Source organism: Cheilinus undulatus, linkage group 18, assembly GCF_018320785.1.
Source record: "Cheilinus undulatus linkage group 18, ASM1832078v1, whole genome shotgun sequence".
NCBI classification, from domain to species: domain Eukaryota; kingdom Metazoa; phylum Chordata; class Actinopteri; order Labriformes; family Labridae; genus Cheilinus; species Cheilinus undulatus.
The window spans coordinates 222,461-246,885 of record NC_054882.1 but is presented as its reverse complement, the minus strand read 5'-3'; the positions used below and the strand labels follow the sequence as shown (position 1 = coordinate 246,885).

General features: G+C 35.0%; 1 protein-coding gene across 1 annotated transcript in view; it reads right to left on the bottom strand.

Moving 5' to 3' along the window:
• mipol1 (mirror-image polydactyly 1) overlaps positions 1-24,425 on the bottom strand; it is a 93,133-nt gene that overhangs the window by 24,032 nt on the left and 44,676 nt on the right. Inside the window, exons 9-11 of the mRNA XM_041811951.1 lie at positions 22,107-22,140; positions 21,858-22,028; positions 5,016-5,069 (exon numbers count right to left, since the gene is read on the bottom strand). Of these exons, the coding sequence (XP_041667885.1) occupies positions 5,016-5,069; positions 21,858-22,028; positions 22,107-22,140 (259 nt within the window). The remainder of the gene's footprint in view (positions 1-5,015; positions 5,070-21,857; positions 22,029-22,106; positions 22,141-24,425) is intronic.

Genomic DNA, 24,425 nt, shown 5'->3' with positions numbered 1-24,425 from the left:
ACTAAAACTAACTAAATAACTAAAACTAAAATTCAAGAATCATTATAGTTAACTAAAACTAACTAAATAACTAAAACTAAAATTCAAGAATCATTATAGTTTACTAAAACTAACTAAATAACTAAAACTAAAATTCAGAATCATTTTAGTTAACTAAAACTAACTAAATAACTAAAACTAAAATTCAAGAATCATTATAGTTAACTAAAACTAACTAAATAACTAAAACTAAAATTCAAGAATCATTATAGTTAACTAAAACTAACTAAATAACTAAAACTAAAATTCAAGAATCATTATAGTTAACTAAAACTAACTAAATAACTAAAACTAAAATCCAGAATCATTTTAGTTAACTAAAACTAACTAAATAACTTAAACTAAAATTCAAGAATCATTATAGTTAACTAAAACTAACTAAATAACTAAAACTAAAATCCAGAATCATTATAGTTAACTAAAACTAACTAAATAACTAAAACTAAAATTCAAGAATCATTATAGTTAACTAAAACTAACTAAATAACTAAAACTAAAATCCAGAATCATTATAGTTAACTAAAACTAACTAAATAACTAAAACTAAAATTCAAGAATCATTTTAGTTAACTAAAACTAACTAAATAACTAAAACCAAAATTCAAGAATCATTTTAGTTAACTAAAACTAACTAAATAACTAAAACTAAAATCCAGAATCATTATAGTTAACTAAAACTAACTAAATAACTAAAACTAAAATTCAAGAATCATTTTAGTTAACTAAAACTAACTAAATAACTAAAACTAAAATCCAGAATCATTTTAGTTAACTAAAACTAACTAAATAACTTAAACTAAAATTCAAGAATCATTTTAGTTAACTAAAACTAACTAAATAACTTAAACTAAAATCCAGAATCATTTTAGTTAACTAAAACTAACTAAATAACTAAAACTAAAATTCAAGAATCATTTTAGTTAACTAAAACTAACTAAATAACTAAAACTAAAATTCAAGAATCATTATAGTTAACTAAAACTAACTAAATACATAAATGTTAAATTCATGAATCATTATAGTTAACTAAAACTAACTAAATAACTAAAACTAAAATTCAAGAATCATTATAGTTAACTAAAACTAACTAAATAACTAAAACTAAAATCCAGAATCATTATAGTTAACTAAAACTAACTAAATAACTAAAACTAAAATTCAAGAATCATTTTAGTTAACTAAAACTAACTAAATAACTAAAACTAAAATTCAAGAATCATTATAGTTAACTAAAACTAACTAAATAACTAAAACTAAAATTCAAGAATCATTTTAGTTAACTAAAACTAACTAAATAACTAAAACTAAAATTCAAGAATCATTTTAGTTAACTAAAACTAACTAAATAACTAAAACTAAAATGCAGAATCATTATAGTTAACTAAAACTAACTAAATAACTAAAACCAAAATTCAAGAATCATTTTAGTTAACTAAAACTAACTAAATAACTAAAACCAAAATCCAGAATCATTTTAGTTAACTAAAACTAACTAAATAACTAAAACCAAAATCCAGAATCATTTTAGTTAACTAAAACTAACTAAATAACTAAAACTAAAATCCAGAATCATTTTAGTTAACTAAAACTAACTAAATAACTAAAACTAAAATCCAGAATCATTTTAGTTAACTAAAACTAACTAAATAACTAAAACTAAAATTCAAGAATCATTTTAGTTAACTAAAACTAACTAAATAACTAAAACTAAAATCCAGAATCATTTTAGTTAACTAAAACTAACTAAATAACTAAAACTAAAATTCAAGAATCATTTTAGTTAACTAAAACTAACTAAATAACTAAAACTAAAATCCAGAATCATTTTAGTTAACTAAAACTAACTAAATAACTAAAACTAAAATTCAAGAATCATTTTAGTTAACTAAAACTAACTAAATAACTAAAACTAAAATTCAAGAATCATTTTAGTTAACTAAAACTAACTAAATAACTAAAACTAAAATTCAAGAATCATTTTAGTTAACTAAAACTAACTAAATAACTAAAACTAAAATCCAGAATCATTTTAGTTAACTAAAACTAACTAAATAACTAAAACTAAAATTCAAGAATCATTTTAGTTAACTAAAACTAACTAAATAACTAAAACTAAAATTCAAGAATCATTTTAGTTAACTAAAACTAACTAAATAACTAAAACTAAAATTCAAGAATCATTTTAGTTAACTAAAACTAACTAAATAACTAAAACCAAAATTCAAGAATCATTTTAGTTAACTAAAACTAACTAAATAACTAAAACCAAAATTCAAGAATCATTTTAGTTAACTAAAACTAACTATATAAAAACTGGGCATTACAAAAAAAAACAAAAAACTAACTAAATTAGGGCTGCATGCAGCACTGAACGGCCCTCGCCATCGGCCACTGTGTTGTTGTAGTGGGGTGAAAGCAAAATGGTGCAGTGAGTTTCTCCCCAAATTTCAATTGAAATAATGAAAAAAAACCCTGTTACCACAGACTCTTTCCACCTTAGATTTTGAATAATTGAATAAATAATTAAATAAATAAATAAATGAATAAATAATTAAATACATGACATGTCAGTGTTTGGAACAAATATTGGGGCGTTTCTATCCAAATCTGAGCTTGCTTGGTTGAAATCAGTGATAGGAAGAAAAAACTATGACCTTGTGTGAAATTTGAAGGTAACCACATGTTCAGTATGAGAGTTACCCATAATTCCTGGCAAGCTGACAAAATATTGAAGTGCTTGCTGTCTCCAGTGAGACATCCTCCAAAAAAATGCCTCTGTTGTGAAATAATATTGAGGTTGTCTTTCTAAATCAGAGCTTCAAAGGTAAAGTACAGCAAGAGGGCTGAAGATATGACTCATTGGTGTTACTTCCTGTTGTCAGTAGGGGGCGCTATGTTAATTTCTTTTGTATGTAGGTGAGTTCAGTGTGACACTGTTGTCTTGCTAGAGAATTTTGAAGAACATAGAATGAAGTTTCAAAAAGTTAGAAGGTGTTACATTCATTTGGCACCATTAAAAACTTCTTACTGTGTAATTTCAATGAAGCTGGTGGACTTCCTGTTGGGATTTTGACATGGGTCTAAGAGGATTTTATGTAGGTCTGATGATGACCTACATGCATACCAAAAATTATAACCCTGAGTGTGCTGGGGCTGATTTTTTGTTTACAACTCATGAAAAACACATGAAAAATCAGTGGAGTGAATGTTCAACTGGCAGAAGGGGGCGCTGTGATAAAACAATGGTATTGATGCATGGATGTATTCAGGACTAATGTGCGTTTATCCTTGTGGAGTTTGATGATGATTGAAATAAACACCAAAAAGTTATAAGGCAATATTGGTGTAATTTCACAGCTGAAAACTGACAAAAACGAAGTTTAAGTTTGTGCTCCGATAACGTCACCGCCCTATGGTGAACACTCACCAGGAGCACAACTTTGGGTCTCAAGGTTGTCTAGTTTGAGTAAAAAATTCTGTAGTCAATCAGATGAAAGCCCTCGGACGAGTTTGTTCAAATGTGCAAAGTGTCCGTCAGTAAAAAAGGCCAAAAAACGCCAAATTTTGACCTTTCGGCGTCTGTAGTTTGGTTCCTGTACGTTTTAGAGGATGGTCATAAAGTCATTGTTTTTTCGTGTCAACACGATACATATGTGTACCGATTTTCGTGCACGTAGGTATTACCCACGGCCCTATCTCACTTTTAGCGCCCCCTAGAAAACACTTTGTGATGGACTTACACCGTTCCACCACCAGATGGCTATTTTTCACAGGGGACAATTTTTGAGAAAAAAACTGGACATTTTACATATACTGAGACCCCGAAAACAGGCCTTGAATTGCCTTAATTCCTTGGACAAATGAAATCCAATAGGGTCTTCGCCGGTCGGTGCTCAGGCCCCGATAAAATAAAAATAGAGGTAAAATATCCTTAGTTCTAGTCTTTGACACAAACATACTGACCGGCACCTACACCAGAGTCTGGGTGTAGGTGGGGGAGAGTAAATTTGCCTGAATTGTGAGGTTAAGACTTTGCACAGTGGTAGTTTTATGTCTGGAGTTGTATTCAAGCATCATCTTTAAATAAATAAAATGATAAGTGAAGAGGAGCCTTTTAGAATATGATGTAAAATGTATGATGTTCACTCAGCCCTGACATCTATCTGTAAAAAATAAAACCAACACTAAAACTAATAAAAACTAAACTGAAATGAAGCATTTTCACAAAATAAAAACCAAACTCAACTAATAAACCAGCAGTCAAAACTAATAAAAACTACACTGAAACTGAACACAGAAAGTGAAAACGAAATAAAAATAAAAACTAATGAAAATTTCCAAACTATTTTAACCTTGGCTCTGAAGGATGAAGGAAAGAATGGAATGGCAGTGAAGCTGGAGATGTTGGTGGCCTTTTACCTCCACTTTTGTCAAATAGCAGGCATCTCTAGGGAAAGTGGGTGTAGCTGGATTGAAGCAAAGGTTCTGTGCTTACCAGTTCCACCCACCTTCAATGAGTTGCCGACTACGGCCAGCTGTGATGATGATAAATATGTCTAAAATAACAAACAACAGAGAAGAATAGATGAGGAGTATCAGTGAGGGGATGATTTTCAAATACTGATGATGTCCATCCCATCATTTCACTGCTGGTTAACTTAAAGAGAGGTACATTACACTGAACTCTGACATCTCTGCTAACCACTGAGCTGAACCCTCGCTGGGACCTGAACGTGGTTCTAACCTGATCATCCAGGCTGCGTCTGAACCCACAAACACGGCGGTTTACAGCTGAACGTGGTCTTCATACACTCACCGAGCCCGTCTGTTTGAATAACAAGTTGTTAGCAAACAAGCTGCAGAGTCCCCACGGCCAGTCGTCATGACGACGGAGCAGACATCCCATCATCACCATTCAACACGGAGAGAAGCACTTAGTATGCAGAGTGTGTGTGTGTGTGTGTGTGTGTGTGTACCTTGGTCGCCCTCTGCTCTCTCTCCTGGATCAGATCCTGTTCCAGACGTTTACACTGCAGAAAAACACAAACCTGATCAATACACCTGATCAGAAACACAAACCTGATCAATACACCTGATCAGAAACACAAACCTGATCGATACACCTGATCAGAAACACAAACCTGATCGATACACCTGATCAGAAACACAAACCTGATCAATACACCTGATCAGAAACACAAACCTGATCGATACACCTGATCAGAAACACAAACCTGATCGATACACCTGATCAGAAACACAAACCTGATCAATACACCTGATCAGAAACACAAATCTGATCAATACACCTGATCAGAAACACAAACCTGATCAATACACCTGATCAGAAACACCAACCTAAATCTCCATGGTAACCTCTGTCATCAGTGTGTGAATGTGACTGGCTAATACTGATGCTTAAATCTCCATGGTAACCTCTGTCATCAGTGTGTGAATGTGACTGGCTAATACTGATGCTTAAATCTCCATGGTAACCTCTGTCATCAGTGTGTGAATGTGAATGTGGAGTGAGTGGGTAGGTGTCATCACGGTGAGTATTCAGATGAAGGAACAGAACGTTCATCCATCATCCTCTGAGTTTTATTTTGAAAGGTCCTCCCCCAGACACCGTCTATGGGCTGTTGCCCGCATGGATGTGAAATATGAAAAACATCCCACCCCACTCAGACGCTGGCTTCACCGTCCAAACGTTGCCAACGTATCTGTGCAGTTTAGAGCTGACCTTTGGTGCGGGATTCTGGGTTTGGTATCATTTCGTTCATCTTTTGCGTACCTAGGTGTATTTTTCTCTAGCAGTCAAAGTTTGACCGTCTCTGTGGTCCTTAGTTCACATGTAGACGTCTTTCTCTTACACGCACAGACAAACAGAGATGATTGAATCTACATAACTGCTGGAAACACGTCCTGCTGGGAGATTCTGCAGGATTTACATGTTTATTTGTTTATGTACATAAAAAGACGTGTTTGCAGAGAGGACGTTTAGTGGCTATTGTAAATCTTCAACCACAGATCTCTGATATTCATGTTTAATTTATTTACTACATTTGATCTAAAGCAGACAGATATGATGACGACATGGATGCACTCTCTGTTTCTGTCTCTTCTTCTGACATAATTTCATGATTTTGTGACACCTGGATGCTCCTTTATCCTCATTAACTCTTTCCTGCTTTTGACTTTAGTGAAAATAACAGTTTAAATAAAGTCTAATCATCCTGAACCCTGATCAAACTTCCTGATCACTGATATCAGAGCCGTCCCTCTCCCTCCAGCTGGGTGTGTCTTTATTAAAGGAGATAAAGATGGTGTACTGTTCCTTTAAAGGCCGCTCCATCTGTGGGAATCAAACCGCCAACCCTCCTGTGGGGAGTCCAGGTGAGCTTTAATAATCCGTAATAACCTGTAATTACCTAATATTAACTCAATAAAATGAGAGGGACAGGCCGCCAGGCGCCTCCCCCACTTTTCTAATATTTCCCAGAAGTCCCGGCTGCGGCGGGAAGATAATCCCTGAGAGATGAGGAGAGGGAGTGAGGGATCGGTGAGCGGCGGGGGGGAGGAGAGGAATCCTCCAGCGTGGAGTGCTCTCTCTCTTCTTCTTCTCCTGCGAGGATTATGGCGGCATTTGAAACATATTTCAGCACGCGGCGGTGGCGGAGCGAGGGCGGGATTAAGGTGTTACCGTGGAGGGGTGGTGTTAACGCAGAGGGGCGGGGTGTTAAAAGATGGCGGAGAGGCGATATTGGCGGGGGTTAGCGCCGGCGGGACGAGGGATGCGGATATGGCGGTGAGTTTTGTGGGGTTAATGGAGGCAGGCGGGTGTTAGAGCGGCGAGGGCGGGCGGGGGTCAGGGTGGTAAAGATGGAGGAAAAAAGAGAGGAAACGGGTTTAAAGTTGACTTCTTTACTAAAAGTCCTGAAACAACACGAGAAGTAAAACTTTCAAACTTCAAACCCCAACAGAGTCTCACGATGAGATCTTTAAACTCAGAGTTTCTGAAAGTTTCTGAGCGTCTGACAGAGTTTGATCATCCTGCAGCAAGAAAACAGGCCGACGCATCTCAGACCAACAGGACCTTAGTCCAGATAACAGACTAGAGAACTGACCAATCAGTGCAGCACAACATCTCCAAGGATACCACAGAGGATGGGTCTAAGAGTAACTCAAGTCAGAGTTTGATTTAGAGAGTAACTAAAGCCAGAGTTTGATTTAAAGAGTAACTAAAGCCAGAGGTTGATTTAAAGAGTAACTAAAGCCAGAGTTTGATTTAAAGAGTAACTAAAGTCAGAGTTTGATTTAAAGAGTAACTAAAGCCAGAGTTTGATTTAAAGAGTAACTAAAGCCAGAGTTTGATTTAAAGAGTAACTAAAGCCAGAGTTTGATTTAAAGAGTAACTAAAGCCAGAGTTTGATTTAAAGAGTTACTAAAGCCAGAGTTTGATTTAGAGAGTAACTAAAGTCAGAGTTTGATTTAAAGAGCAACTAAAGCCAGAGTTTTATTTAAAGAGCAACTAAAGTCAGAGTTTGATTTAAAGAGCAACTAAAGTCAGAGTTTGATTTAAAGAGCAACTAAAGCCAGAGTTTTATTTAGAGAGTAACTAAAGCCAGAGTTTGATTTGAAGAGTTACTAAAGCCAGAGTTTGATTTGAAGAGCAACTGAAGCCAGAGTTTGATTTGAAGAGTTACTAAAGCCAGAGTTTGATTTGAAGAGTTACTAAAGCCAGAGTTTGATTTGAAGAGCAACTAAAGCCAGAGTTTGATTTGAAGAGTTACTAAAGCCAGAGTTTGATTTAAAGAGTAACTAAAGCCAGAGTTTGATTTAAAGAGTAACTAAAGTCAGAGGTGGATCTATAGAGTAACTAAATCCAGAGTTTGATTTAAAGAGTAACTAAAGCCAGAGGTTGATCTATAGAGTTACTAAAGCCAGAGTTTGATTTAAAGAGTAACTAAAGCCAGAGTTTGATTTATAGAGTTACCAAAGCCAGAGTTTGATTTATAGAGTAACTAAAGCCAGAGGTTGATCTATAGAGTTACCAAAGCCAGAGTTTGATTTATAGAGTAACTAAAGCCAGAGTTTGATTTATAGAGTAACTAAAGCCAGAGTTTGATTTAAAGAGTAACTAAAGCCAGAGTGTGATTTAAAGAGTAACTAAAGCCAGAGTTTGATTTATAGAGTAACTAAAGCCAGAGTTTGATTTAAAGAGTAACTAAAGCCAGAGGTTGATTTAAAGAGTAACTAAAGCCAGAGTTTGATTTAAAGAGTAACTAAAGTCAGAGTTTGATTTAAAGAGTAACTAAAGCCAGAGTTTGATTTAAAGAGTAACTAAAGCCAGAGTTTGATTTAAAGAGTAACTAAAGTCAGAGTTTGATTCATAGAGTAACTAAAGCCAGAGTTTGATTTAAAGAGTAACTAAAGCCAGAGTTTGATTTAAAGAGTAACTAAAGCCAGAGTTTGATTTAAAGAGTAACTAAAGCCAGAGTTTGATTTAAAGAGTAACTAAAGTCAGAGGTGGATCTATAGAGTAACTAAATCCAGAGTTTGATTTAAAGAGTAACTAAAGCCAGAGGTTGATCTATAGAGTTACTAAAGCCAGAGTTTGATTTAAAGAGTAACTAAAGCCAGAGGTTGATCTATAGAGTATCTTAAGCCAGAGTTTGATTTAAAGAGTAACTAAAGCCAGAGTTTGATTCATAGAGTAACTAAAGCCAGAGTTTGATTTAAAGAGTAACTAAAGCCAGAGTTTGATTCATAGAGTAACTAAAGCCAGAGTTTGATTTAAAGAGTAACTAAAGCCAGAGTGTGATTTAAAGAGTAACTAAAGCCAGAGTTTGATTTATAGAGTAACTAAAGCCAGAGTTTGATTTATAGAGTAACTAAAGCCAGAGTTTGATTTATAGAGTAACTAAAGCCAGAGTTTCATTTAACGAGTAACTAAAGCCAGAGTTTGATTTATAGAGTAACTAAAGCCAGAGTTTGATTTATAGAGTAACTAAAGCCAGAGTTTGATTTATAGAGTAACTAAAGCCAGAGTTTGATCTATAGAGTTACCAAAGCCAGGGTGTGATTTAAAGAGTAACTGAAGCCAGAGTTTGATTTATAGAGTAACTAAAGCCAGAGTTTGATTTATAGAGTAACTAAAGCCAGAGTTTCATTTAACGAGTAACTAAAGCCAGAGTTTGATTTATAGAGTAACTAAAGCCAGAGTTTGCTTTATAGAGTAACTAAAGCCAGAGTTTGATTTATAGAGTAACAAAAGTCAGAGTTTCATTTAAAGAGTAACTAAAGCCAGAGTTTGATTTATAGAGTAACTAAAGCCAGAGTTTGATTTATAGAGTAACTAAAGCCAGAGGTTGATTGATAGAGTAACTAAAACCAGAGTTTGATTTATAGAGTAACTAAAGTCAGAGTTTGAGTTATAAAGTAACTAAAGCCAGAGGTTGATTTATAGAGTAACGAAAGCCAGAGTTTGATTCAGAGAGTAACTAAAGCCAGAGTTTGATTTAAAGAGTAACTAAAGCCAGAGTTTGTTTCATAGAGTAACTAAAGCCAGAGTTTGATTTAAAGAGTAACTGAAGCCAGAGTTTGATTCATAGAGTAACTAAAGCCAGAGTTTGATTTAAAGAGTAACTAAAGTCAGAGTTTGATTTATAGAGTAACTAAAGCCAGAGTTTGATTTATAGAGTAACTAAAGCCAGAGTTTGATTTAGAGAGTAACTAAAGCCAGAGTTTGATTTATAGAGTAACTAAAGCCAGAGTTTGATTTATAGAGTAACTAAAGCCAGAGTTTGATTTAAAGAGTAACTAAAGCCAGAGTTTGATTTATAGAGTAACTAAAGCCAGAGTTTGATTTATAGAGTAACTAAAGCCAGAGTTTGATTTATAGAGTAACTAAAGCCAGAGTTTGATTTATAGAGTAACTAAAGCCAGAGTTTGATTTAAAGAGTAACTAAAGCCAGAGTTTGATTTATAGAGTAACTAAAGCCAGAGTTTGATTTATAGAGTAACTAAAGTCAGAGTTTGATTTATAGAGTAACTAAAGCCAGAGTTTGATTTATAGAGTAACTAAAGTCAGAGTTTGATTGATAGAGTAACTAAAGCCAGAGTTTGATTTATAGAGTAACTAAAGCCAGAGTTTGATTTATAGAGTAACTAAAGCCAGAGTTTGATTTATAGAGTAACTAAAGCCAGAGTTTGATTTATAGAGTAACTAAAGCCAGAGTTTGATTTATAGAGTAACTAAAGCCAGAGTTTGATTTAAAGAGTAACTAAAGCCAGAGTTTGATTTATAGAGTAACTAAAGCCAGAGTTTGATTTATAGAGTAACTAAAGTCAGAGTTTGATTTATAGAGTAACTAAAGCCAGAGTTTGATTTATAGAGTAACTAAAGCCAGAGTTTGATTTATAGAGTAACTAAAGCCAGAGTTTGATTTATAGAGTAACTAAATCCAGAGTTTGATTTATAGAGTAACTAAAGCCAGAGTTTGATTTATAGAGTAACTAAAACCAGAGTTTGATTTATAGAGTAACTAAAGCCAGAGTTTGATTTATAGAGTAACTAAAGCCAGAGTTTGATTTATAGAGTAACTAAAGCCAGAGTTTGATTTATAGAGTAACTAAAGCCAGAGTTTGATTTAAAGAGTAACTAAAGCCAGAGTTTGATTTAAAGAGTAACTAAAGCCAGAGTTTGATTTATAGAGTAACTAAAGCCAGAGTTTGATTTAAAGAGTAACTAAAGCCAGAGTTTGATTTAAAGAGTAACTAAAGCCAGAGTTTGATTTAGAGAGTAACTAAAGCCAGAGTTTGATTTAAAGAGTAACTAAAGCCAGAGTTTGATTTAGAGAGTAACTAAAGCCAGAGTTTGATTTAGAGAGTAACTAAAGCCAGAGTTTGATTTAGAGAATAACTAAAGCCAGAGTTTGATTTAGAGAGTAACTAAAGCCAGAGTTTGATTTAGAGAATAACTAAAGCCAGAGTTTGATTTAGAGAGTAACTAAAGCCAGAGTTTGATTTAAAGAGTAACTAAAGCCAGAGTTTGATTTAGAGAGTAACTAAAGTCAGAGTTTGATTTAGAGAGTAACTAAAGCCAGAGTTTGATTTAGAGAATAACTAAAGCCAGAGTTTGATTTAGAGAGTAACTAAAGCCAGAGTTTGATTTAAAGAGTAACTAAAGTCAGAGTTTGATTTATAGAGTAACTAAAGCCAGAGTTTGATTTATAGAGTAACTAAAGTCAGAGTTTGATTTAAAGAGTAACTGAAGTCAGAGTTTGATTCATAGAGTAACTAAAGCCAGAGTTTGATTTAAAGAGTAACTAAAGCCAGAGTTTGATTTAGAGAGTAACTAAAGCCAGAGTTTGATTTAAAGAGTAACTAAAGCCAGAGTTTGATTTAAAGAGTAACTAAAGCCAGAGTTTGATTTAGAGAGTAACTAAAGCCAGAGTTTGATTTAAAGAGTAACTAAAGCCAGAGTTTGATTTAGAGAGTAACTAAAGCCAGAGTTTGATTTAGAGAGTAACTAAAGCCAGAGTTTGATTTAGAGAATAACTAAAGCCAGAGTTTGATTTAGAGAGTAACTAAAGCCAGAGTTTGATTTATAGAGTAACTCAAGCCAGAGTTTGATTTATAGAGCAACTAAAGCCAGAGTTTGATTTAAAGAGTAACTAAAGCCAGAGTTTGATTTATAGAGTAACTAAAGCCAGAGTTTGATTTAGAGAGTCACTAAAGCCAGAGTTTGATTTAGAGAGTCACTAAAGCCAGAGTTTGATTTAGAGAGTTACTAAAGCCAGAGTTTGATTTACAGAGTTACTAAAGCCAGAGTTTGATTTATAGAGTAACTAAAGCCAGAGTTTGATTTATAGAGTAACTAAAGTCAGAGTTTGATTTATAGAGTAACTAAAGTCAGAGTTTGATTTATAGAGTAACTAAAGCCAGAGTTTGATTTAAAGAGTAACTAAAGCCAGAGTTTGATTTATAGAGTAACTAAAGCCAGAGTTTGATTTATAGAGTAACTAAAGCCAGAGTTTGATTTAAAGAGTAACTAAAGCCAGAGTTTGATTTATAGAGTAACTAAAGCCAGAGTTTGATTCATAGAGTAACTAAAGCCAGAGTTTGATTTAAAGAGTAACTAAAGCCAGAGTTTGATTTAGAGAGTCACTAAAGCCAGAGTTTGATTTAGAGAGTCACTAAAGCCAGAGTTTGATTTAGAGAGTCACTAAAGCCAGAGTTTGATTTAGAGAGTCACTAAAGCCAGAGTTTGATTTAGAGAGTCACTAAAGCCAGAGTTTGATTCATAGAGTAACTAAAGCCAGAGTTTGATTCATAGAGTAACTAAAGCCAGAGTTTGATTCATAGAGTAACTAAAGCCAGAGTTTGATTTAGAGAGTCACTAAAGCCAGAGTTTGATTTAGAGAGTCACTAAAGCCAGAGTTTGATTTAGAGAGTCACTAAAGCCAGAGTTTGATTTAGAGAGTCACTAAAGCCAGAGTTTGATTTATAGAGCAACTAAAGCCAGAGTTTGATTCATAGAGTAACTAAAGCCAGAGTTTGATTTAAAGAGTAACTGAAGTAAGGTTAATTGTCAGCGTAACTTAAGTCTGAGTTTAATTATCAGAGTAACTAAAGTCCGACTTTCATATCCCTCTCATTGTTTTTAATAAACCGGACTATCTGATGGTCTTCTGCCTCATAGTTCACCCTTTCCTGTTATATTTCCTTATTTGGACGTCCTGTCAGGAAGCAGCTGTTCTTTAAAACAGACGTTTTTCATGCAGAGGACTTTTTGTGTTCAACAGAAGTACCAGCTCTCCTCACTGCTCTGCTCCTGTGAACACCGTTGCCATGGTTTCCAGAGTGCAGCAGCCTGCTTCCAGGCTGGTAACCATGGCGACAGCAGTCACAGTGAGGATGGAGATGAAAGTTTGTGATCTATCAGGCACGCCATGCTGGGAGCTCCGCCCCTCTCCTGTCTCATCTCCGCCCCACTCTCTCTCTGTCATCCCTCCATCTGATCTCTCTTTCTCTCTCTCTGTCATCCCTCCATCAGTCAGCAGTCTCATCTTTTCATTTCTGCTCCTTTTACCCCCTCCCTCCCTCCGATCCTCCCACAGAGAGCGGTATATGAATCAGGATGCATTGTGGGTAATAAATCCAGGACTCTGCAGGTTTTGGTAATAAACTCAGTGAGCTGAACTTGGATAATAATCAGCCTCCAGAGGAGACGGAGGAGAGAATCAGGATTTATTCTTCCAACTCTGAACTTTTAATCATCTCTGAAAAGATTTATTTGGATTTATAAGAAATAACCAGAGTTAGAGATAGAACCTTTAAAGCCAGGGTTGATTTGATTGATAACTAAAACCAGAGTTTGATTTATAGAGTAACTAAAGTCAGAGTTTGAGTTATAAAGTAACTAAAGCCAGAGGTTGATTTATAGAGTAACGAAAGCCAGAGTTTGATTCAGAGAGTAACTAAAGCCAGAGTTTGATTTAAAGAGTAACTAAAGCCAGAGTTTGTTTCATAGAGTAACTAAAGCCAGAGTTTGATTTAAAGAGTAACTGAAGCCAGAGTTTGATTCATAGAGTAACTAAAGCCAGAGTTTGATTTAAAGAGTAACTAAAGTCAGAGTTTGATTTAAAGAGTAACTAAAGCCAGAGTTTGATTTAAAGAGTAACTAAAGCCAGAGTTTGATTTAGAGAGTAACTAAAGCCAGTTTGATTTATAGAGTAACTAAAGCCAGAGTTTGATTTATAGAGTAACTAAAGCCAGAGTTTGATTTAAAGAGTAACTAAAGCCAGAGTTTGATTTATAGAGTAACTAAAGCCAGAGTTTGATTTATAGAGTAACTAAAGCCAGAGTTTGATTCATAGAGTAACTAAAGCCAGAGTTTGATTTAAAGAGTAACTAAAGCCAGAGTTTGATTTAGAGAGTAACTAAAGCCAGAGTTTGATTTATAGAGTAACTAAAGTCAGAGTTTGATTTAAAGAGTATCTTAAGCCAGAGTTTGATTTATAGAGTAACTAAAGTCAGAGTTTGATTGATAGAGAACTAAAGTCAGAGTTTGATTTATAGAGTAACTAAAGCCAGAGTTTGATTTATAGAGTAACTAAAGTCAGAGTTTTATTTATAGAGTAACTGAAGCCAGAGTTTGATTTATAGAGTAACTAAAGCCAGAGTTTGAGTTATAGAGTAAATAAAGCCAGAGTTTGATTTAAAGAGTAACTAAAGCCAGAGTTTGATTTATAGAGTAACTAAAGCCAGAGTTTGATTTATAGAGTAACTAAAGTCAGAGTTTGATTTAAAGAGTAACTGAAGTCAGAGTTTGATTCATAGAGTAACTAAAGCCAGAGTTTGATTTAAAGAGTAACTAAAGCCAGAGTTTGATTTAAAGAGTAACTAAAGCCAGAGTTTGATTTAGAGAGTAACTAAAGCCAGAGTTTGATTTAAAGAGTAACTAAAACCAGAGTTTGATTTAAAGAGTAACTAAAGCCAGAGTTTGATTTAGAGAGTAACTAAAGCCAGAGTTTGATTTAAAGAGTAACTGAAGTCAGAGTTTGATTCATAGAGTAACTAAAGCCAGAGTTTGATTTAAAGAGTAACTAAAGCCAGAGTTTGATTTAAAGAGTAACTAAAGCCAGAGTTTGATTTAGAGAGTAACTAAAGCCAGAGTTTGATTTAAAGAGTAACTAAAGCCAGAGTTTGATTTAAAGAGTAACTAAAGCCAGAGTTTGATTTAGAGAGTAACTAAAGCCAGAGTTTGATTTAAAGAGTAACTAAAGCCAGAGTTTGATTTAGAGAGTAACTAAAGCCAGAGTTTGATTTAGAGAGTAACTAAAGCCAGAGTTTGATTTAGAGAATAACTAAAGCCAGAGTTTGATTTAGAGAGTAACTAAAGCCAGAGTTTGATTTAGAGAATAACTAAAGCCAGAGTTTGATTTAGAGAGTAACTAAAGCCAGAGTTTGATTTAAAGAGTAACTAAAGCCAGAGTTTGATTTAGAGAGTAACTAAAGTCAGAGTTTGATTTAGAGAGTAACTAAAGCCAGAGTTTGATTTAGAGAATAACTAAAGCCAGAGTTTGATTTAGAGAGTAACTAAAGCCAGAGTTTGATTTAAAGAGTAACTAAAGTCAGAGTTTGATTTATAGAGTAACTAAAGCCAGAGTTTGATTTATAGAGTAACTAAAGTCAGAGTTTGATTTAAAGAGTAACTGAAGTCAGAGTTTGATTCATAGAGTAACTAAAGCCAGAGTTTGATTTAAAGAGTAACTAAAGCCAGAGTTTGATTTAGAGAGTAACTAAAGCCAGAGTTTGATTTAAAGAGTAACTAAAGCCAGAGTTTGATTTAAAGAGTAACTAAAGCCAGAGTTTGATTTAGAGAGTAACTAAAGCCAGAGTTTGATTTAAAGAGTAACTAAAGCCAGAGTTTGATTTAGAGAGTAACTAAAGCCAGAGTTTGATTTAGAGAGTAACTAAAGCCAGAGTTTGATTTAGAGAATAACTAAAGCCAGAGTTTGATTTAGAGAGTAACTAAAGCCAGAGTTTGATTTAGAGAATAACTAAAGCCAGAGTTTGATTTAGAGAGTAACTAAAGCCAGAGTTTGATTTAAAGAGTAACTAAAGCCAGAGTTTGATTTAGAGAGTAACTAAAGTCAGAGTTTGATTTAGAGAGTAACTAAAGCCAGAGTTTGATTTAGAGAATAACTAAAGCCAGAGTTTGATTTAGAGAGTAACTAAAGCCAGAGTTTGATTTAAAGAGTAACTAAAGTCAGAGTTTGATTTATAGAGTAACTAAAGCCAGAGTTTGATTTATAGAGTAACTAAAGTCAGAGTTTGATTTAAAGAGTAACTGAAGTCAGAGTTTGATTCATAGAGTAACTAAAGCCAGAGTTTGATTTAAAGAGTAACTAAAGCCAGAGTTTGATTTAAAGAGTAACTAAAGCCAGAGTTTGATTTAGAGAGTAACTAAAGCCAGAGTTTGATTTAAAGAGTAACTAAAGCCAGAGTTTGATTTAAAGAGTAACTAAAGCCAGAGTTTGATTTAGAGAGTAACTAAAGCCAGAGTTTGATTTAAAGAGTAACTAAAGCCAGAGTTTGATTTAGAGAGTAACTAAAGCCAGAGTTTGATTTAGAGAGTAACTAAAGCCAGAGTTTGATTTAGAGAGTAACTAAAGCCAGAGTTTGATTTAGAGAGTAACTAAAGCCAGAGTTTGATTTAGAGAATAACTAAAGCCAGAGTTTGATTTATAGAGTAACTAAAGCCAGAGTTTGATTTAAAGAGTAACTAAAGCCAGAGTTTGATTTAGAGAGTAACTAAAGTCAGAGTTTGATTTAGAGAGTAACTAAAGCCAGAGTTTGATTTAGAGAATAACTAAAGCCAGAGTTTGATTTAGAGAGTAACTAAAGCCAGAGTTTGATTTAGAGAGTAACTAAAGCCAGAGTTTGATTTAAAGAGTAACTAAAGCCAGAGTTTGATTTAAAGAGTAACTAAAGCCAGAGTTTGATTCATAGAGTAACTGAAGTAAGGTTAATTGTCAGCGTAACTTAAGTCTGAGTTTAATTATCAGAGTAACTAAAGTCCGACTTTCATATCCCTCTCATTGTTTTTAATAAACCGGACTATCTGATGGTCTTCTGCCTCATAGTTCACCCTTTCCTGTTATATTTCCTTATTTGGACGTCCTGTCAGGAAGCAGCTGTTCTTTAAAACAGACGTTTTTCATGCAGAGGACTTTTTGTGTTCAACAGAAGTACCAGCTCTCCTCACTGCTCTGCTCCTGTGAACACCGTTGCCATGGTTTCCAGAGTGCAGCAGCCTGCTTCCAGGCTGGTAACCATGGCGACAGCAGTCACAGTGAGGATGGAGATGAAAGTTTGTGATCTATCAGAGACATCAGGAGGGGGCGGAGCACGCCATGCTGGGAGCTCCGCCCCCTCTCCCTGTCTCATCTCCCCCCTCGCTCGCCCCACTCTCTCTCTGTCATCCCTCCATCTGACAGCCGTTCCCCCCTCGATCGCCCCTCTCTTTCTCTCTCTCTGTCATCCCTCCATCAGTCAGCAGTCTCATCTTTTTCATTTCTGCTCCTTTTACCCCCCCTCCCTCCCTCCGATCCTCCCACAGAGAGCGGTATATGAATCAGGATGCATTGTGGGTAATAAATCCAGGACTCTGCAGGTTTTGGTAATAAACTCAGTGAGCTGAACTTGGATAATAATCAGCCTCCAGAGGAGACGGAGGAGAGAATCAGGATTTATTCTTCCAACTCTGAACTTTTTAATCATCTCTGACATCAGCCACAGCCATTGATTACTGATCGACACGTTATCAGGATTTAATCCAGTTAAAGTCCAAAGAAAAACTTAAAACAGCTGAACCAGGGCCTGATGAGGAATCTGCAATCAAAACGACGACAGAGGGAAATATCAGCTTTTCTAGGACGCTGCAGCAGGTCCACATCTCACTGACATCATTCCCCTGGCTCTACTCTTAGCTGGCTGGAAATGAGCTCTTTAACCGCTTTTCTCCCTCATACCGTCATGAACACGCTGTTAAAGGACACGCTGACGTAGGGTCAGACTGGAAACCAGCTGGACTAGACTGGTCTGCATGTAAAAGGCAAGGATGGAACGCTTTTAAGCTTTGATGACATCATCTCTCTAAAGCCTCAGGCTTCAAAGGATGACATCATCAAAGGAGGAGGATGGAATGTTGGGAGCATTTCCCTCCGTTTTTGACAGTCAGCCATAGTTGGCAACTCTTGGAAAAGTGGGTGGAGCTAAACCCTGGCTCCTGTCCGGCTCCACAAACCTTTCTAAAAGTGGCCAAAGGAGCGTGAGCAGGAGGGGGAGGTTGTTGGTAGATCTGGGCTCTAACGGTGACAGGGTGATGGGGGACTGGATAGACTGACATCATGATGAGTTATGAGGGGGAACCAGAGCCTCCTAGACCTGGCTGGTCCCCTTTAGTCGTTTTAAAGACATGATAATCCAGACTGGTACTAAATGAAGAGCTGTTTGTAAACTAAAGACCAGCTGTCATTAGATAATCCAGATCTCTGAATAGATCCACATCAGTCTGAGTCTGTACGGACATGAATAAACCATGATTTAAGTTTACTATCAGAACACAGTGGATCAGGTCAGACCAGTTAGCTAGCACTGATTCCAGACCTCCCAGACTAGGTCTGTACCAGTCTGAGCTCTCAGATACTGGACTGGTTCCACTGAGGTGTGTCCACAGGGATCACTAGCTGGTCTCTGACTGATCTAAACACGTAGAAATCCTGATGATGAGCACAGGTACTGCAGGGGAATACTCTCTATGATCTCTGACTAGCACTGAAATCTCCCGTTAGAGGTCAGGCCCAGGTGAGAGAGGTGATGTCATCCAGGTGATGTAAACATCCTCTGTGATCACACTAAAGCAGGGGTGTCAAACTCGAAGCCCGGGGGCCAAATCCGGCCTGTGGAACAGTTCAATCCGGCCCCTTAGATAATCTGATATTTCTGTTCTAACTGTCCCACCAGTCTGAGGGCTGCAGATTTCCTCCACTATAAAAATGTGAACTTATCCTGATGATTTAAGATTTCCTTGTTAAGTCATAAAATCTGAAAAAGTAAGGAGTAAAAATATTTAGATAAGAAGTCAGGAATGTGAGAAAAGAAATTAATTTGTGTTTTAATTTCATATTTTCAATTTTGCATCTCACTTTAATGACTCAAAATTGGGATTTTTACTTTTTATTTCAAACTTTGAGCATTTCAACTCATAATTTTGACTTTTTATATAATATTTTGAGCTTTAAGATTCATAACTATACTTTTTAATTCATATTTTTACCTTTTAAACCAATTATTTTGTATTTTATCTCATATTTTCAACTTCAGACTTTGACTTCATAATCCCATAGTTTGACCTTTTAGACTCACAATTTAAAATTTGAATGTTTTGACTTTTAATTTCTCGATTTTTTTTATAACTTTATTTTTTCAAAATGTGAGTCACCACTGTGAAACGAACTTATAGAAACAGCAGACCAAAAAGCAGAAGGACCAAGCTAACAGATGAAAATACACTGACATGAATACAATGAAAATAAAAAAAAACATGACAATAAATAAAACACATACATGTAAAACAAAAAGCAGAACAATACAAACAAACAAACAAAAAAATTAGGGACCAAGTGCTCCCCTTTTTTGGTTGTTGACTTATGTTTTACCAGTATTACTTATTACTCTGTTTGCTATTTGCTGTAAGAATGATTGACGTTACTATGTTTAATTCATTTAGACATAAATTTATTAGTAATAGTAGTAATCTGATTATTGTTAGTATTTTTATTGTTAGTTTACTTTGTTTGATTTTCTATTTTCCATATAGTTTTTCCATTTTGACCACAATATTTTACCGTTTCTTGAATTCCCTCTAACTTCATATGTTAAGTTCTCCATTTCTTTAATTTGTTCCATCAGTTCTCTCCATTCAGCTACCCCTGGACTGACTGAAGCCAGTTTTTAGTTATAAGTTTAAGCGCAGATACTCTCATTATTCTAATGAAGTATTTACCATCAGCATTCATTGTTCCATCAGGTAATCTGCCTAAGAGAATAAACTTATGGTTAATTATCAAGTCAATTTTTAAAATATTCCTAATTTCATTACAAATAAGTGTCCAGTACGTTGGCAGGGCGGGGCAGTACCAGAAAATGTGGCTGTAGTTTGCGTGGTTTTCTCCACACTCTCTCCAGCAAGATGAGGGCACTGACTGTTGAAATTTTACGTGTTGAATGGGTGTCAAGAAGTTTCTCATTTGGACTTTCCATGCATACTCCCGCCAAAACTGAGATGCTGCTGTCTTATATGCGAAAAGACAAGCATTTAATTTCATGATTACAAATTTTATTTCATATTTTGACGTTTTACACTCATGATTTTGACTTTCTTTCTGGTATCTTTGCCTTAAAAAAACATTATGTTTCCATTTCAGTTTCATGTTTTGATCTTTTTGAACCCATAAATATACTTCTCTCAGATTGTGAGCCTTTAAACTGATCTTTGTAACTTTTTAAATGTAAAACTCATTTAGAATCAGTGCTAAGTTTATTTATATTTTATTACTGGTGGAATGAGGTTGATGGTTTCTGGTTAAAAAGGAGACCCTGTTAGGCCCTCAGGGTAGTCCTGAATCCAGAATCCGGCCCCTGCTGTGGTTGAGTTTGACACCCCTGATCTAAAGCATTCAGCAGAAAGATGACTCCCAGAGCAGAGCGAGGCGTTGTCGGCGTAGAAACGGCGAGCAAACCTCCGCTCGTCAGGACGGCCCGGCCTCCTGTCAATATTTATCTCTGCAGCCATTTGTTTTTACTCCCTCCAAAATATTCATGCTCTGATTCAAAACACAAATATTTGAAGTTTGGACTGCCAGAGCTGCCGTAGATGGGCTGACACTGCACCGCACATCATCTGTGTTCTGATGACATCATCTGTGTTCTGATGTCTTCATCTGTTTTCTGATGACATCATCTGTGTTCTGATGACATCATCTGTGTTCTGATGTATCATCTGTGTTCTGATGACATCATCTGTGTTCTGATGTATCATCTGTGTTCTGATGACATCATCTGTGTTCTGATGACATCATCTGTGTTCTGATGACATCATCTGTGTTCTGATGACATCATCTGTGTTCTGATGACATCATCTGTGTTCTGATGTCTTCATCTGTGTTCTGATGACATCATCTGTGTTCTGATGTATCATCTGTGTTCTGATGACATCATCTGTGTTCTGATGTATCATCTGTGTTCTGATGACATCATCTGTGTTCTGATGACATCATCTGTATTGTGATGTCATCATCTGTGTTCTGATGTATCATCTGTGTTCTGATGACATCATCTGTGTTCTGATGACATCATCTGTATTGTGATGTCATCATCTGTGTTCTGATGTCTTCATCTGTGTTCTGATGACATCATCTGTGTTCTGATGACATCATCTGTATTGTGATGTCATCATCTGTGTTCTGATGTATCATCTGTGTTCTGATGACATCATCCGTGTTCTGATGACATCATCTGTATTGTGATGTCATCATCTGTGTTCTGATGTATCATCTGTGTTCTGATGACATCATCCGTGTTCTGATGACATCATCCGTATTGTGATGTCATCATCTGTGTTCTGATGTATCATCTGTGTTCTGATGACATCATCTGTGTTCTGATGTATCATCTGTGTTCTGATGACATCATCTGTGTTCTGATGACATCATCTGTGTTCTGATGACATCATCTGTATTGTGACGACATCATCTGTGTTCTGATGTATCATCTGTGTTCTGATGACATCATCTGTGTTCTGATGACATCATCTGTGTTCTGATGACATCATCTGTGTTCTGATGTATCATCTGTGTTCTGATGACATCATCTGTGTTCTGATGTATCATCTGTGTTCTGATGACATCATCTGTGTTCTGATGACATCATCTGTGTTCTGATGTCATCATCTGTGTTCTGATGACATCATCTGTGTTCTGATGACATCATCTGTGTTCTGATGTATCATCTGTGTTCTGATGACATCATCTGTGTTCTGATGACATCATCTGTCCAAAGCCCTTAAAAGGCTTTAAAGGATGATGTCATCAAAGGTAGGGGGTGGAATGTTGTTGAAACTGGCTCCTCACAGGTTTAAGCAACTTTACCAGAGGTTGCCAACAAGGACAGTCACCATGAGAGCAGACGGCTGGAGTATCTGTGTTTATGATCAGAAACCCTGTACAGAGGGTAATCAGACTCACCTTGGCGATGGAGCCGTCTCTCTCCTCCATCACCGCCTTCATCTCCTGCGCCGTGATATCACATCTCCGCTGCTTCGCCAGCTGCAGACGCTGAACCAACGCGGCGCCAAACTGCTGGACCTCCTGCATGGACTCGGCGTCACAGACGCTCTGAAGGAGCTCCTCCACATCCTGATCAATCACACACAAACTGATCAGATCCTAATCAATAACCTGAGTTAGAAACAAGCAGAGAGTGGGCGTGGTTACCATGTCGCTGTCCTCCAGGTGAACGCCGTCCAGCCTGAGCACAAACAGAGGAAAGGTTTCAGTACAGAGAAAGCACAGTCCTCCACACCTACAGGGGGTGCTAGGTCTGGCAGAAATTCATTTACAAAAGAAATGTAGGCCTGGACAGACTTTAACGGCCAGCTGATGAAAACAGGCCAGGAACAGGATGTTAGAGTAGCAGAACTTCAATATGATTCTAGAAAAACTGAACTGTTCTGACCCCAGTCTAACCCCATAGAACATGAAAAAGCTCCGCCCATTAATGCTGTGCTGTTCTCAATATCATAGTCCCAACATTCTGTCACATACACACACATGGCAAAGTCTGAGAGCCAGACTTTACCGGGAATTATTAAAAATCTGTCAACTCCAGCATAAACAGCTGAATAATTTCTCTCCTGTTTAAAGTTAAACTGAGTCTGTAGGAGGAGCTGGGGTGGAGTTATAGGGCTGGAGAAAATGTGTGGGTATGTGACAGAAAGTTGGGACTATGTTTGAAAAGCGGCATGTTTGGTTACTATTATTTCTGCAGAATATTTCTGTGTAGCAGGTTTCAAATTATTCTGTGTTTTTGTAGAAAACTTCTCTGCGGCATGGTCTTATTGTCTTCTTGTTTTTTGCTGAATATTTTATTGAATGTTCTGTTGATTTTTTGCTGAATATTTTATTGAATAATCTGTTGATTTTTTGCAGAATATTTTATTGAATAATCTGTTGATTTTTTGCTGAATATTTTATTGAATAATCTGTTGATTTTTTGCTGAATATTTTATTGAATAACCTGTTGATTTTTTGCTGAATATTTTATTGAATAATCTGTTGATTTTTTGCTGAATATTTTATTGAATAATCTGTTGATTTTTTGCTGAATATTTTATTGAATGTTCTGTTGATTTTTTGCTGAATATTTTATTGAATAATCTGTTGATTTTTTGCTGAATATTTTATTGAATAATCTGTTGATTTTTTGCTGAATATTTTATTGAATAATCTGTTGATTTTTTGCTGAATATTTTATTGAATGTTCTGTTGATTTTTGCTGAATATTTTTTCTTGAATGTTCTGTTGATTTTTGCTGAATATTTTTTCTTGAATGTTCTGTTGATTTTTTGCTGAATATTTTATTGAATAATCTGTTGATTTTTGCTGAATATTTTATTGAATAATCTGTTGATTTTTTGCTGAATATTTTATTGAATGTTCTGTTGATTTTTTGCTGAATATTTTATTGAATGTTCTGTTGATTTTTTGCTGAATATTTTTTCTTGAATGTTCTGTTGATTTTTGCTGAATATTTTTTCTTGAATGTTCTGTTGATTTTTTGCTGAATTTTTTATTGAATAATCTGTTGATTTTTTGCTGAATATTTTATTGAATGTTCTGTTGATTTTTTGCTGAATATTTTATTGAATGTTCTGTTGATTTTTTGCTGAATATTTTCTTGAATGTTCTGTTGATTTTTGCTGAATACTTTCTTGAATAATCTGTTGATTTTTTGCTGAATATTTTATTGAATAATCTGTTGATTTTTTGCTGAATATTTTATTGAAAAATCTGTTGATTTTTGCTGAATATTTTATTGAATAATCTGTTGATTTTTGCTGAATATTTTTTCTTGAATGTTCTGTTGATTTTTGCTGAATATTTTTTCTTGAATGTTCTGTTGATTTTTTGCTGAATATTTTATTGAATAATCTGTTGATTTTTGCTGAATATTTTATTGAATAATCTGTTGATTTTTTGCTGAATATTTTATTGAATAATCTGTTGATTTTTTGCTGAATATTTTATTGAATGTTCTGTTGATTTTTTGCTGAATATTTTATTGAATAATCTGTTGATTTTTGCTGAATATTTTATTGAATGTTCTGTTGATTTTTGCTGAATATTTTTTCTTGAATGTTCTGTTGATTTTTGCTGAATATTTGATTGAATAACCTGTTGATTTTTGCTGAATATTTTTTCTTGAATGTTCTGTTGATTTTTGCTGAATATTTTCTTGAATAATCTGTTGATTTTTTGCTGAATATTTTATTGAATGTTCTGTTGATTTTTTGCTGAATATTTTATTGAAAAATCTGTTGATTTTTGCTGAATATTTTATTGAATAATCTGTTGATTTTTGCTGAATATTTTTTCTTGAATGTTCTGTTGATTTTTGCTGAATATTTTTTCTTGAATGTTCTGTTGATTTTTTGCTGAATATTTTATTGAATAATCTGTTGATTTTTGCTGAATATTTTATTGAATAACCTGTTGATTTTTGCTGAATATTTTTTCTTGAATGTTCTGTTGATT